Source organism: Monodelphis domestica, chromosome 8, assembly GCF_027887165.1.
Source record: "Monodelphis domestica isolate mMonDom1 chromosome 8, mMonDom1.pri, whole genome shotgun sequence".
In the NCBI taxonomy this organism is placed as follows: Eukaryota; Metazoa; Chordata; class Mammalia; order Didelphimorphia; family Didelphidae; genus Monodelphis; species Monodelphis domestica.
The window spans coordinates 167,959,263-167,975,742 of NC_077234.1; the positions used below are offsets into that span (position 1 = coordinate 167,959,263).

General features: G+C 38.1%; 1 protein-coding gene across 3 annotated transcripts in view; it reads right to left on the reverse strand.

Moving 5' to 3' along the window:
• Positions 1 to 3,758: 3,758 nt before the first annotated feature.
• FGF14 (fibroblast growth factor 14) overlaps positions 3,759 to 16,480 on the reverse strand; it is an 861,172-nt gene continuing 848,450 nt past the window's right edge. For all 3 annotated transcript variants that reach the window (XM_016425353.2, XM_016425355.2, XM_001365887.4), the window contains exons 4-5: positions 11,619 to 11,817; positions 3,759 to 6,911 (exon numbers count right to left, since the gene is read on the reverse strand). In XM_016425353.2, coding sequence (XP_016280839.1) covers positions 6,775 to 6,911; positions 11,619 to 11,817 — 336 coding nt within the window. In that variant the 3' untranslated portion in view covers positions 3,759 to 6,774. The remainder of the gene's footprint in view (positions 6,912 to 11,618; positions 11,818 to 16,480) is intronic.

Consider the following 16,480-nt stretch of genomic DNA (forward strand, 5'->3'; position numbering starts at 1 on the left):
CTCTGTGAATATGTATGTATCCGTTGATCATAAAAAACAAAGGAAATGAAATATATACTGCTAAATTGGAGGTTTGCGATCAATAGCTAATATTTATGTAGCACTTTAAGGATTCGAAAGTGCTTTGGAAATGGACAAAAATGTGTAGAGATGGATTTTCTTAATATGTAAGTTTCTTTACCTTAGTTAAGCCATTTAGAGGACTCTGATTAGATATCTTTGAGGTTTAAATGATTTACTGTATGCCTTTGAGGACCAGTATTTATTTACTGGAGAAATAGAATCATTGGGAAATTTAACTCAGAGATATATCATAATCCAGTTTTATCAACCTCTCAAGCTTTGATAAAGGACTAAGATAGGTGGAATGGCAAATATAAATACTTATATTTGTAATGGTATGAACAAAATGTTTATTTCTTCTCAACGATGAAATGTCAGTATGAATTTCCCCATTGAATTATGAAAATCCACAATTACTGCAACTTCCCTAATTTATTTATCATGAAATCTAATTATGTACATATTGGCAAACTTTTAAAGTTTAAGAGCAGTCATGTTATTATATATGTTTTGTTTAAATGACCTTAAATTTGGTAGCTAGATTGAAATAATTTATATTTGTGGAATTTTGGTACAATTTAAGGAAAATTAGTGTTTTGAAAGATGGTCATTTAAGTTGAAAATTCTATTATGAGAATTATAAACATTTTAGAGTCATGATCTGGGCTTTACAAGTAATATCACTATAACTTAGGAACCCTCTAAAATGAACAAGTAGAACTATTGAAAAAAATCACCTAAATAAGTTCTTTGGAGGTCTGTATTACAAGGGGAATTTTTCAGTTTGTTGCAAATGTATCCTATACATTGATGTCCATTAGTTCACTATTGTGGATGTGAAATGGTTCAAAAGAAATTTGTCAGTTGTTGCCATATCTTTGTGCGAGCCAGCTGTGATAGCTGCTTTTTCTTAAAGGCAGGACGTGAAGTCAGGATCCAAGGAAAGATTTATGCCTCCATTTTCCCTCTTTTCTGTCATGATGTTATACTCTCAAACAAGCTTCAGTGAATATGCTAACTGGTATTTCAATGAAAGTGGGGATGAGATGCAGCAGGGGAAGCAATGGGCAGAGAGTTGGCCTCAGAGCCAAGAAGACCTGAGCTGAAGTCATTCCTCTGATATATCCTGGATCTGAGACCCTGGGTAAGTCATTTAATTAACTCAGCTAAGACTATAAGTTGTCATGAGGTGCCTATCTGTATAGGTGGAGGGAGTCTTCTATGCCAATGAAATTGCAGATCTTGTTCATATTCTATTTAATGGGAAATACAAATATGGGAATAACATTTGTGTACGACTAGTTCCAATAATTATGAAGCTTTCTTCACTGAGCCCTGTGTTCATAATTCTCCTGGAAAGTGTATTTTTCTTGTCAGTAATAAATATACTTAGTTTTATATGTGATTCTTTATATTCATTCTATCCCATTGTAAAACAAAATCAAAAATAGTTATATTAGTATTTTGCACAAGGAAAGTATTGAATGTATGTATATATGCACATGTGTATATGCATGCATGTGTATGCAGCACATATGTGTATGTGTGTATTTATACATATATATATTTATACATGTGTATAGATGTACGAGTGTGTGTACATACCCACATCAACACTCATACATCTATACACCCACATATAGCTAGCTAGCTAGTGACTAGATGATTTTAGCTTTAAAGGTCAGGCCATGTTTTCCCTGGACATTTTAACGAGGGAGCAGAGTGTTCTTTTTGTTTGGTTTGTCAGCTACAGTGTGGGTTAACTAAAATTATATAATGTAAAACTGAAAATTATTTATGTCATTAGATAAAATGTAATTAAGAAAATTGAGGTTGAATGAGGAAAAGTCATTATTTTTAATAACCTTTTTCATCTTTATGACCAAAAGGTTTACCAAATAAAAATAACAGGGGAAAACTACACAACCCCATGTGCATGTAACAACAGCACTTACATTGTGGCATAATATAGGGAATCTGCCTTAATATCTGAGTCCAGTGAATCATGTTAACAGAGGAGGGCATGTGATTAGGCAGAGATGGCTTCAATGAATTTGAGCTAGTGTGCCAAATCATAATAGATGGGATACTGGTGGAAAAGAAAAGGATGCTCATGTCTTTCTCAAAGCCAAATTTAGAGTGAGGCTACATGCTGACAGGAAGCAGGCCTACCATGAAAGGTAAAAACTTATTTGGCCAATGAGTATGTAAAGGTGACTTAAATGGGGAAAACCAACCCAATTTCAGTGCTTACCTTCTGAAAACAAAACAAAACAAACAAAAGACCCTACTGTCTAGTTAAGTCTGTTTGGTGAGTTGTAACTAGAAAGTCAGAAGGAAACACTATTCCCACCTCCATTCCAGCTAAAAACCAAAGTTCCATAATGTTGAACATGTATCCTTACACATTATATCTCTGGCACATGGCTCTCTCTAAAGCATATTTACTAACAATATTGTTTGCTCACGACCCTCGCTGGGTGCTCCTCCTCCTTCCTAGGCAGGCATTTGCTGAGAAATCTAAATGGCATTGTGTTGGTTGGGAGAGAAACTGGATGCAGTATGTCTGTGACTGCAAAGTGGAACAAAGAGTTTGTTACACTTAAAAGAATTAAATCCCAACACTAGTATTAGTCATGATGAAAAATACCATGTATTGGGGATTTAGAAATGAAGTAAGCAACTGCCACCAAGTGCTCCGGGGGGTGTTCATGGTGAAACACGGTAACCTCATTTTGCCTTTCATTTCTGCTGGAATGGTAAGCAGCAGCAGAAGGCCTCAGGGAACTTGACTATACATACCAGTGCATTTGGGAGGTCTTCTTTCATTCTTCTCAAAATGATGGTTCTCTTATTGCTTTAAAGTTGACATAATGCAGTTATAGAATTCCTAGGGACTATCAGACAAAAAAACCATTTAGATGATGAATGGAATGAGTATTTCCAAAGAAATGATATTTCCTATTTGGGCCGGGCATGCTTTTATAGGGGAAGAAGCTACGAGGAGAGGGAGTGGGAAGTGTTGCGTTTGGTTGCAGGATCGAGCAGAGATGTTCCTGCCAGTTTCATAGACTCTTCAGTTGCAAACGACCACAGAGGACACGTGACCCAGCTCCATCTGAACTTTCACCCTTGGCCTGAGGTTGAAGAGTGCATCCGTGCTGGTTCCCCTCCTATCTTTTGTGTAGGCCAGCTCTGGCCTCAGCTTTGTACAATGTGAGAGATTCACATCGGAAAATGGACACTCCCATTTCTCCTCTGCTCTGTGTTGATGGGGTACCCTACGAGAATGTCCATACGGGTGTTTCAGGGGAGAGTGAACCGTGGACAAAAGGGGGGCATGTTTGGAATGGTGGGACCAGCGCTCCTGCTTCATTTCTGCCTCCTGAGACAGACAGAACCGAATGGATTGGATCACATCTCTGCAAATTTTTCCCGTTTCTACGGCGGCCAAAAACGGTATAAAAAGCGGTCTGGTTGGAAAACAAAGCTAGTGCTGGGCTATTCGTGATGGTCTTTATGGAAGCAGGGGGACTGATAATAGTCTCTCAGCTGGGGAACCGTGCAAAGCAGTCAGATACGAAACCGATAGAAATCAAAGCTCCCGCGAGAAGCACTGGCCAAGGGAAGGGGCAGCTATAGAAACTTGATGCAGAAGGAATGGATATGTACATAGAGGTACCAGACACACAATCTGTAAGTACAATCGATTCCATCAGGTTTACTATACAGTAGTGCGGCAGTAACATTTTTCACTTGATAATAGCAAACTTAATTTGGGGAAACAGAATGGTGAAATCTTATCCTGAAAAACAGCAAGAGAGGTATTCTCACGGAGCTAAAATTTTCTTTGGCATGGCAAAGGGGAAAATTGAGTTTACCAACCTATTTACATGACGTGTCTCTATATTTGTGGGTGGTGCAATGTCACTTTTGCACATTCTAGTTCTTACATAAAGTTGTTTGATGTTTTTCAATATGCCTTTGTATAAATATTTTATTCAATATGTTGCATCTGTGTATACAACAAATGATAATAAACACAGAAACTGTACAATGCAGACAAACTCTTTGCATATATGTATGTAAATTGAGTAATACATACCAACAGATCTTGATACACAGGGCCTACTACATGCAGTTCACCATTGCCATCCTCTTCCCATGCAACGGATGAGACCAGACACAAAATTAAAGGCCTAATAACCAAAGCACAAATGACAAAGACCCTCTGCTCTATGTTGAAACATATTTTAGAAGAAACTGTTTTAAGAGATCCATTCATAGGAATAAACACCCTTCTGGACAACCCATAGAAACAAACAGACAAACAAAAAGCAAAGGTGTACAATTACAGAACGTTCTACTCATTTACAGATTCAGCTATAATTTTAACCAGTCAATGGGATTTGCAGGGCAAGAAGAGTTTAATTGAGAACAATGGGTCTGCTCATGGGGATAGGGAATGTGGGACTGAGACAACATCCCATCTCTCACGGTGCTCACTCTGACCCAGCCCTGAAGGAGATCGTGTTTTCCCCTCCCCACCTGTGTCACAGGAAAATGAACTTCACAAAATGTTCTTCACCTTCCATGGTGAAAGCCAAAGAGGCTAACCCTGCATTTAAATTGGAATCAAACAGATGAAGAACAGGTAAAAGAACCATTTTGTCTAGTTGCCATTTAGTGTCATCCAGGATACTCTACTCAAACATTATACTAACTTTTATTTATTAAAATTGAATCCATTATGAAAATTTCAGAAGCATAAACAGTTAATTTATACCAAATTATTCATCAGCTAAGCAAGCCAAAAGTGTTCAGCAACAAATAGGGGCTCTTTTGATGCTTAGTGTGAAGCAGTGACAAATGAAGGACCCAGTAACTACAGTGCAGGCAGGAGAAATGGTGACGATGCCATCCATCTCTGCAAGCACACTATCCAAAGGCCAGGACATCGATCCCACATTGAGTTTTCCGGGGCTAAAGGTACAGATTATTCATAATTACCTCTTCTGAGAACCAAAATGTAGTTTTCCTAAGCATACATATTTCATTATCTATTAAATCGTTGACAAGTGAAGCACTAAATATTTTGACATTTTTCACCTTGAATAGCTGACATGTTTATATGGCATTGTTATCCTCGAGCCCACAGTTACGGCCTCTGTCTTGAGTCGGCCACACTGAGCCCAGTGAACAGCACTAAGGGTCATCAACAATAATGTGCCCCCCTCCCACAAACGAAAAAAGGAGAAAAAAGAAAAGAATAAAAAAGAGATGAAGCTGAAAGCTGATCTTCTAGTGGGTTTGTTTTCCTTTGTTTTTGTCTATAACAATTCAACAGACTGTATTCTGAGATCAAGGCAAGGCACCTGTAACCCAGCCATTTGTGGGCGAACCCCAAAGAGCTAGGTTAGAGGTATGTACTGGTGAGATACACAGTACTGGACTTGGCATGCTGAGCTAAAAAAAATACTTTTTCCCCCTAATATGTCCAGTTTAAAAACTTGTCATTAAACACCAAAAATATTAAAGTCTAATTTATAACTAACCTTTGCATTGCTGCTTCAGAAAAGAACACAACAGCCGCCTTGCCCATGCTCTGCTGAGTATGAGTGGAACGCAGCCAAAAATTGGGATGATATTAAGTTCAGTTCATTAAAAACTGGAAAAGATTATATTTGAAATGGATTTAGGTAGCGCAATTCTTGTTAGTCATAATTATTGTTTTTTTTCAAATAATGAAGATTAGTAGATGAAAAATGAGCCTTAATTCAGGCCTACAAGGCCTACAGAGTTCTTTGGACCCACTTTCTCAAAAACCAGTGGGTCTTGCTCGCTGGGCAAGGCAAATGTTACCATTACCAGTAAGCTCGTGATATGTATAAAACACACACACACACAGAAAGAAACTATAGGGGGATGTCAAACACTTGTCTTAGAAAGCTTTCCACGGGTCGTGTTTGACACGGCTCCCTCCCCAGTGATGCTGACCTCGGGAGCACGTGTCTGAGAGTAGAGCATATTCATAATTTAATCATTGTGTGAGTCAACAACATCAACCTTATTCTTTAGAGATGCAATTTATAGTGATAGGTCTAGAAGGCTTCCTGATTCCCTGATGGCTTTCCAAACTCAGCTACCTGCAACATTGAAGTTTTTAGAGAAAACACAATCCTGGCAAAAGGTCACAGACAGTGGAGCAAGCAGCCTGGTAAAAAAGGGGAGAAGAGAAATCCATAATAGCACAGGATTACAGCGTCTAACTAGAAAGTACTCAATATTATTGGTGTGCTACAAAATTGAACTTAAACACATGGATGTTGCTGAAACTGGACTCAGAAAGGGATTATGGGTAACTGTCAGCAGGCAAGGTATCAAGTGTACTTGTGAAGTATGTCATTCACATGAAGTGTCACAGTCACAGAAAAGATAGTAAAAAGGCATTCCATATCTGGTAGGGCATTCCATGGTCTGAGTTTAGCTGGTTATCCAGGTGTCCTCTTGGAGTGGGGAGAGCAGGGGAGGGGATGAGGGGGCGACACGTTGAGCTTTATCCATGGGCAGCACGTCTGTTCAGAAGCAGCAAAGAGCAAGCCTTCACTTGCTTCCCGCTGCTCCATAGATCCCAGAGCCCGAATGTCTGGCAAGGATAAGCAGCTCAACTCTGCCTGGGATGCGCGAGTCACAACACCTGTGAGGATCTGGCTATGTGGTCTTACTCTTGTTCACTGGTTTGCCTCCATTCATTATTGCAGACGCACTTGTGCTTTTACTTGGAGTCACCCCGGCCTTTGGCACTGTTTCTCCAACATCGTGCAAAGATGGTTCTCTGTACATGGCAACTAGTGTTTAAGAGACAAAAAAGAACATTCGTTGGCTCAGATAAGCATCCGTGATGGGCAAGCAAACAGACATTTTCTCCCTTTCTACTTGCACGGATCGGGGGCCTTTGGAGAGTCCCTTTATTTTCAGAGGAGGAAACTGAGGTCTAGAGATAACGAATCTATTTTCTCAAGGTCACCCAAGTGGCAAGTAAGATAGCCAGGTTTGTTTATTTTTAATTCCAACTGCTCTGATTTTAAAACCAGCATGCTCTGTGCTGCAGGCAGGGTGCTGTCTGAAACTGTTTAAAAGATAATAACTGCATGTTAGGATAGTGAGGGGGCTCAGTGGCTACAGCTTGGGGCCAGCAGTCAGGAAGCCTCATCTCCCCGAGTTCCAATCTGGCCTCAGACACTTACTGGCTGTGTGACCCTCAGCGAATCACTAAACTCTGTTTGCCCCAGTTCCTTGTCTGTACAATGAACTGGAGAACAAAATGGCAAACCACTCCAGCATCTTTACCAAGAAAACCCTATATGGGATCATCAAGAGTGGGAGGGGGCTGAACAACAAACACCACCATGGAGTCCTGAAGGCATGAAGACTGTTTAGCCATGGTTCCAGTCTTTTATTTCCTCCATACCAGGTGGACCTCTTTTGAAAGACAATACCTACTGAGCCTACCATCTAAGGTTCCTTCCATCTATATGTCCCAAGAAACATACATCCAGGAGGCACTTGTTTTTGCAGAGATTTGGTGTTTTAGTGGAGGAAGATATTAGAAATGAACTTATTAATAGAGGCCAAAAAATAATTCACATCTACATTAGTGAAATTTATGATTCTGAAGTAATTAAATGCCAGGTTTTTAAAAATTAAATTTGCAGGTCTTGTTCATTTCTTGGTGCAGACCATTCATTATATTCTTTTTCTTTTCAGTGTTTCAAGGCCGTCACATTCACAATAGTGTGAAAAAGCAGAGTAATCCAAAATTATAATGGAAGAATCTGACCTTAATTATGGCAACGCTTTCCAGTGAGCATCACTTAAAATTCCCCCTTCTGTCCCTGCCTTGTTAATTATACTTGAACCATTTTTTATCACCTGCATGGCATTCATTGTCACTCCTCATCTGTTTTTTTTAAAAGCACTTTTTTCCTTTCTTTTTTGTCTCATTCTATACAAAGCAGAAAGCACAGTGTGAAAAGCAAGTGAGCGGGAAGCTGACATTTGACTCAGCTCTGAGAAATGTTCACAATGAGCTTGGTGATGATGTACTTAATCACAATAGATGAAACAGTATCTGCCTCTTAGGATGAAATTCCAGGAAATACTAGGAAGGCACATTTTACAGTGACCAATGTGTGGAAGAACAGTGAAATATAAGAAATCATCTGCCAGCAGAAATTCATGTGAAACAACTAGACCAATGGGGCTTCTGGGGCTTTCATGTATTTTAAATCTTTTTTGGAAATTCAGTTAGGAAGCTAGAGCATTAAAGTGGCCTGGTTGATGGATGTGGCAGAATCCTCTTTTCTACTTCACTGTACCAGGTAATATTTCACTGAATTTTACAACATTTAGAGAGATCAAAGCTGTGTTAACAGAGACGTCAAAGCAGTCCAGAGGATTATTCCTCACCCAGGGGTTTAAAGGACACTTTGTTCTACTGAATGGGGTTAGGATCCCCTCCTCCCTTGACTCAATAGATTGGGAGGCAGAAGCCTCAAAGGACTGACCTTGCTTTTCTATGCAGAGAAGTTGTAGAAGAAATATGAAAAACCTATACATCTTTAACCAAATAAGTACTTAATTTATCTTTAACACTTCCAGTAACATAATTTAAATCTTGTCCTTAACTTTGGAAGTTTGAAATGAATTGACCTTTCCTGAATACATGTATTAGGGACATTTGCCATTATCGCCCTTCAGTATAATTGTTTGCACAGCATTTCCATTTTCTAATTATTGGAAAATATGATGAATGTTGGTAAACTCCTCTTGATGAACCTGTTTGTAGATGGCATTGGACTAACCTCATCAAATCCTAGAACACTACAAAGTTTAGCAATAATAAGAAAATCTAAGAGGATGAAAAATGCCTCAGGAAAATGATGGTATGTAATTAAAGAATTTAGAAGGTCCATCAGTGCACAGGTTTGGGACAGGTATTACAGATGGGTTCAGAATGGGACAAGAGAAAGAGCATATATGCTTTCAACACTACTTGGGCTTCTCTCTGAAATAGAGATTGGTCTAGTGAAACCTAATATCTTCTGATGTTACCTGGCTACAGATCATGGACCCTGTGAGGATGATTCCTGGAAAGACATGGGAATAAGACAAACATATATGGATGGATTATTATTTCTACTGTAGGAAAGAAGAAAACATATGATATGCATCAAGGCCCAGGGAAGTGTTAATATTAGTGTAGTTTATATTTTTAGAATTCCCTTCAAGTAAAGTACTGACATGTTGCCATCAAAATTTGACCTGGGAAAAGTGAGAAAATTATCTTGTTTTCCCCTTCGGCCCTTATTATCTGCTTTTCTCAGCCTCATTACATTTTGCTTATTTCTTACATTGAGGAAATATTCATCCTTCCTCTGATCTTTACTGGGTCAAGAGAGGTTCTTAAATATTTGGATTTCACAGAGCTTTTCTATAAGACAAAGTAAATAAAAGAAATCGAGACATCAACAATTCTCCAACTAAGCAGACTATAAGATCTTAACCACTGAGTCAAAATATCTAGGTAACAACAACAACAAAAAAAAGTGTATTGAGTGAAAGCCCAGTCCTTAGATCTTGCTTGGATTTGCCTTTTCTGGTGAAAATACACAGCATATGCAATATTCCTCTCCTAGGTTCTAATCCAACACATGTAATTATTCTTATAATAATAAAGAAGAAAAGACAGGGTTAGAAAAAGTTAATAAATTCTAAGAATTTTTGTAGATAGATTTCACTCTCAAAATAATTCAACATTATGTTGTGACAACCAGGAGAGTTGATGTGATCTTAGTGGCATTAAGAAAGAAATAGTTCTTCTCTGCTCTTTTCTGAAATACATTTGAAAAATTATGTTAATTCTAGAAGCCACATTTTAGGAAGGATATTGATTGACTTTACAACACTGAGAAGAAGGCAACTAAGGTAATGGAAGCTCTCAAGATTAAATCATTTGGAGGAATTGGGGATGTTTACTCTAAAGAAGAATTTAGAGGAGACAAAAAAACTGTCTTCATGTATATGAAAAACTTTCACTTAGAAAAAAATATTAGATGTTTTCTCTTTTGTCAGAGAGTAGCATTAGAAGCAACTGGTTATAAATTTCAGACACAAAACCAGACTCAATAAAGAGAAAAATTTCTGAACAACTAGACTTTTCCAAAAGTGGAATACTGGTACTTTGAAAAATAAATAAAATAGACAAAGTACTGGTCAGTCTAATTAAAAAAAGGAAAGAAGCAAACCAAATTGACAGTATCCAAGATGAAAAGGGAGACCTCATCTCTAATGAAGAGGAAATTAAGGCAACCAAAAGTGGAATAAACTGCCTTGCAAAAACAGTGCTCTCATCCTCCACCACTAGAGGTCTTCAAGCAAAGGCTGGATGCTCATTTGTCAAATGAGTTTTTGGAAACCCTATTTGAATAAGTTGGACTTGATTGTTACTTATGAACTCTCCAACTCTGAAAATCTGCAATCTTAAGATGGGTTTAAAATGTAAAGAAAACTTCAAAGGAAGGGACAACTTTTCATTTAAGGAAAAGAGCAGAGTAGAACTATCTGTACTAGTTTGAATAACATTTTTATCCTCATTCTACAGAGTTAATTTTCTGCATAATAGAAACACAAATCTTGGCAACAACCCACAGATTTGAAATCCCTTTAAATCAATTTTAAACTTGTAGTTCTCAGAACAAGAACAACATGGAAAGAAGCAAATGGCACTTCTGATGGAATTGTCACTGGAAAAGGAATAAATGTTTTCTGATTAGTTAACAAGGCTCCTTTTAGGACAGCTGTGCTGAAATATGATCAAAGACAACATGTGACGTTTAACATGAGAAATGAAAAACAGCCTCTGCTAAAACAACTTCAGCAAAATAAGACATTTTGACAATTTTATATGAAGCCTGGAAATTAACACATTTTGAAATCTATGATGTCACTTGATTCTATAATGTCAAAATGTGTACTCTAATCTTTGCCATGTGTGAAAAGTAAATCTAGATTAGCATCTTCATAAGCAGAAAATAACAACAAAAACTCTGCCCTCCTTGATACACAGAGTTTCTTAAAACCTTTTTGATAATGTAGTCTTTTATGTTGTTTTGTTTTGTTTTTTAAATCACCAAGCCATTATCACAGTGGAATAGCTTTTGGCAACGAGGCACAGAGAATCCCTTAGGTTAATGGAGTACTGAAAACAAATATAGTCCAAAATGCAATGAATAAAGTAATATTTTAACCCTACCAATGAAGGTTTCATAGTTTTTGAGTAAATCCTATAGAGGTACATCTCTGGCAGGAGCCACAGAATTTGTGAACTCCTGAGATGAGGATCTTCTATCAGAGAGTGTTGTGAAACATCAAATTTAGAAGGTTTGGGAGGTGGAGAAACTAAAGCTTATATAACAAATACTTAAGTGTTAACTTTTTTAAAAAATCATTTTAGCCCAAATCTGAAAGTAATGTTATAAACAAGAAACTTTTACCTTCCAATGGCTTCGGTAGAAAATGAGCTGCTGGTTTTGTTTTCTTCACTCTGTTTCCCTTCATGACTTGGCCTTCCTTATTAAGACCCAAGAACCAGGCCCTACCAGATTCCTGTTGTCTGTACAGCATGGATGAGTAGATTACATAATAGTTTTCAAAAACAGATTCTTTAAACTTGCATTCAGGTGTAAAAAGTTCCTGTAGATAAGGGAGGAAAGGACAAAATTAGAGCAAGCAATGATTGTGTTTTTTAATTTTAATTTTAGTTTTGATTATTTTGCCATCAAAGACAACCTAAAAGGTCCCAGGCTGCTTTGGTGCTAATATAGCCAACATTTTCAGAAATCTGGAAATCAGATCAGAAAGTTGTCTTATCGTACATAGGATGAGCTGAGGTCATTCAACTGGAGAATGAATAACAACAATATATAGATAGAGAAGCATAAGTATTGAAATTAGGTTTAGAGTTTTATAATTTAAAAAAGTTAAAAGTAAAAGAGAAAACTATTTTTAAAAGCATCAGACCTTATACCAAAAGGAAAAGAAATGAAGAAGCTCTTTTATTCGCAATATATTCTTATGTTCTTTGCTGCAATCAAACACAAAGAGAGAAATAGCTGTATCCTCTCTATGGACACTACATGGTAAATGTCTTTTTGACAGGATTATATTTGTATCCCTACAAATTAGTAAATATTTATTAAGTACCTACTGTGTGCCAAGCTCAGTGCTGAGTGACTGAAATACAAAAAGAGGTAAAAGATAGCTCCTGCCCTCAAAGAGCTTATAATCTAAAGGGGGAGACAATATGCAAACAAATATATTAAAAACAAGATATGCAAGACAAATAGGAAATCATTATCAGAGGGAAGACACCAGAATTAAGAATGGCTGGGAATACTTCGATGGGGATTTCCTCCCTGTAGTTTATTTTCATGATTTATTATGGGATAGATAAATCCATGTAGCTCTTCTTCCTGGAAAGTCACTTAAGCCTTGGTAATGTCTTTTCAGGACTCTCAGCTCCCGTACTCTTCCCTCTGATTGTAGGTAGTTAGAAGATATAGAGCTTCTTCCAGAATCTCCACTGAAGAACGCCACCTAAGTCAATCATCTTTCCATTCCCCATGTTGAAATAAGCATAAGTTTATTAAAGTACTTGGGAAATTTTAATTAAAAATATATGCATGTATAACATTTGTCAGAAGAGTCATCGATATCAAGGACATGACTTCATGTCACTCTTCTCCATAAAAGCCGATTCTTTGGAAAAGCTGGTGTGTAGCCATTCGTGTGAGGAGGATCCTGGGTTTTTCCTGTCTGAAATGGTCCACAAAAATACAGGCTAAATATCTACCAACTTGAATGGTCAGACCCAAGGCACGTTTCTCGTGTATTAATCTGAGAGTTTTCCTCGTGAGGTTCAAATGGGGTAACCCATTTAGTGCGCTTCACAAATTTCATAGGACTCTCTACAAAAGCCAAAAAATATATTTAAGACCCCATCATGCACTCCTGCATCAGTATTTGTACTAAGAAAACTGACAACGTTGCCTGGGTACTGCTGAATTCAGAGCTTTCATGTTTCCTTCAAAGTAAGGACAAGCGTATAAATAGGAATATGTAGCCAATATGAAATAATGCATCTACTAGAATCATTTCCCTCCATAAATAATGCGGTCTTTGTTGGGCTCAGTGGCCACAGCACCGGACTTGGAATCGGGGGAGGACCCAAGTGAATGACAATCTAGACTTGGGCACTTATTATCCATGAGACTCCGGACAAGCCTCAGTTACTCATCTGTAAAATGGCGATAATATGAGCATCTGCTTCCCAAAGTGTTTATGAGGGTAAAATGGAATCATATTTGTCAAGCTCTTTGCAAATCATAAAATACGACGGATAGACTAGCTGCGGCCGAGAGGGTGATTGCCGCTGCTATTGCTTCTACGACCACTAACAGTGACTACAGGGAAAGTAGTGTTATAAGGAAGTGGGGTGTGTGTGTGTGTGTGTGTGTGTGTGTGTGTGTGTGTGTGTGTGTTTGTGTGTGTGTGTGTTTGTAGATTTCATACATATCCCTTTGGGTGTGTAGGTGTGTGTGGGCGGTGAGATGGATTCATAATATAGAAAATTAGCTGGGGAAATAGAATTCCCTTGGGAGGATGTACAGTAGAGTGAAAAAAAAAACACAACAAAAACAGTGGTTCTAGGGTCCGAGGCTCTGTGGTCAGTCGGGGAGCAGTAGAGGATTCGTCGTTTGCAGTTTCCACCGTGCAATTCATCAGACGTCTTCCTGTTGAGTTATGCCACTCATAACGGCAGTTTATGAGAAAAGAACGACCTATAACCCTTTATTGACCTTAAACTCAGATTCTCATAAAAACTAAAGGATTTGCAAGAAAGGAGCAGAGATTATGGAATGGGCTTGAGGGTTTCTTCCTGGTTTCCTCACTTCCTTGATGCTCTTGATTTAAAATCTGATCCCTTAGACAAATTGCCCTTCGCTAGGTTTCTGACAGGATCCTTGAACAAAGGAAATAATAGCATATTTTTTTTTGTTTGACTGCCTGCCATGCCCTCCGTCTCCCCCTTATATTTATGCATCATTTTGTAGTCCAGGGTTTTTGGCGCTGCCAGTGATGAAACTCCTTGGGACAATGCAGATTAGCAACCCTCCATAATTTAGTCTCAACGTGGAGCCTGGGCACTGAGAAGGTAAGTCGTGTCCCCAGTCACAGAACCAGGATGTTTCAGGGCTTCCAGACTTGGGGGCAAGCTTTCTCTGTCCATTATACCATGTTGCTTGTTGTCTCTTCTTATGACACTATATATAAACTATGTCTACAGTCCTATAAATATATTATTGATACCATAATACATACTAAACATAAAATTATTTTTAAACATTAAACCTCCTCCATGCGCTTTACTGGGACAGCAAGGTGGTTAGAGGGCCGGACTTGGAGTCAGGAAGACTCCTTGAGTTTAAATCCAACTTCACTTACTAGCTGTGTAAACCTCAGCCAGTCACTTAACCCTGTTTGCCTCAGTTTCCTCATGTGAAAAATTAGCTGGAAAAAGAAATGGCGAACCATTCCATTACCTTTGACCAAAAAAAAAAAGCCAAAAAAATGGGTTCATGAAGAGTCAGACATGACTATAAAACGACTAAATAACAACAAATGTACTTTAATACCGGGTAACTTAAATGGATGTCATAATCTGGAAGAAGAAGGATAGGCATCAGCTATTCTCAGGGTGAAATGAGTATGAGAAGGAGTAGACACCACCCTCACGCCACCCTGGGCCAGTCACCATTGCCTCGTTCCTGTCAGGTACTGGAGGACCACTCTTGTCTGAATGCTCATTCCTCTACATCTCTGCTGAAAATAAGGCCCCCTCCCTTTTGGTCCTTGGGTCCAAAGCCGCCTTCCTACTCTTCTTTGGACGAAGACTGTTTCCTCTGCCATTAGTTCCCAAGGTTTGCAGAACTTTGTGACAACAGAGAAAGTCTCTTTGCTCTTTTTCTTCCCATTACTCTGTATATATTTGGCATGTGGCAAATCTTTCATTACATTATAAGATAAATAGGCCCTGGTTGATACTCCTAGGCAGCTGATATTCTAGTAAGGCTTTTAGACTATATTTAAATTCCAAAGGAGTTGCATTTTGAGAAACCAACATTAGCTTTTGTTTTCCTTTTCAATAGGGAAAAATTAACAAATGTTTATGTTTGTCACAAACTAATGGGAATAGATAATATGCCAAAAATTATATATATGTATATATATATGACAAATTAGAGATAATTACAGAGCAAAAATATTGATATTAAGAATTACAGAGGCAGCTAGGTGAATCAGTGGATAGAGAAAGGAGGTCCTGGGTTCAAATTTGACCTCAGACACTTCCTAGCTATGTGACCCTGGGCAAAACACTTAACCCTACGTACCAAGCCCTTACCACTTTTTCTATCTTGAAAACTTGATTATGAGACAGAAGATAAAAGGTTTTGTTGGTTGGTTTTTAAGGAATGTCATATATTTCTTTTTGCAAAAAATGGGATTTTAAGTGAAGTTTAAAGGTAAAGTTAAGGAGGAAAAGCATTCTAGATTTAAGAAGATTGGAAAGGCAGGGAGAGTCTAGTTTAAGAAAGGCGTTAAACATCAAACAAGGGCTTTTATAATTTGATCCTGGAAGTAATAGTGAGTCATTGGAGTTTATGGCCAGACCTACGTTTGGAATAATGAGCGGGTTCCATGATGAGTTATGAAGTACACAAAAATGTAAGTATTATAGTAAGCATGGGAACAGAGGGAGAGGAGACATGGCATCTAGATGGGACCTAGCTATCCTTAAATGGAACAATGTCCCATTGTGACAATTTATTTTGTACATGTAGAGGACGTGTGTAGAGAACTTTCAGTCTTGGATCTCCTTTACCAATTAGTCATCTTTAATTATAATGGATAGGATATCACAAGTTCAAAATAGTTTTTAACCATATGAAGTATGAGCACATGTGGGTATGTGTGTGTTTGTGAGTGCTACAACCTTGGATTGCTTTATAATATAACGACTCTCCTTGAGCAGCTATGACAATAGAAGGAAAGCTTGGACAGGTCCTACAAAGTAGGAGAAGTTTTGGCTGCCATTAGAGGATCATCCTACTTGAGTTCAGAGAGGAGCATTAGCATCAGAATGCTTCCCCCCCAATGGTTTTATTTTTTTGGCCATCAGAATTCTGTAGAACCATCTCCCTAAAGCAAAGAATGGCCATAATCTATAGAAGATGCACAGTAATGAAATAATGAATGCTTAAAAGGTTGAGGTCTCATCTAAAGTATCAAAGAGATG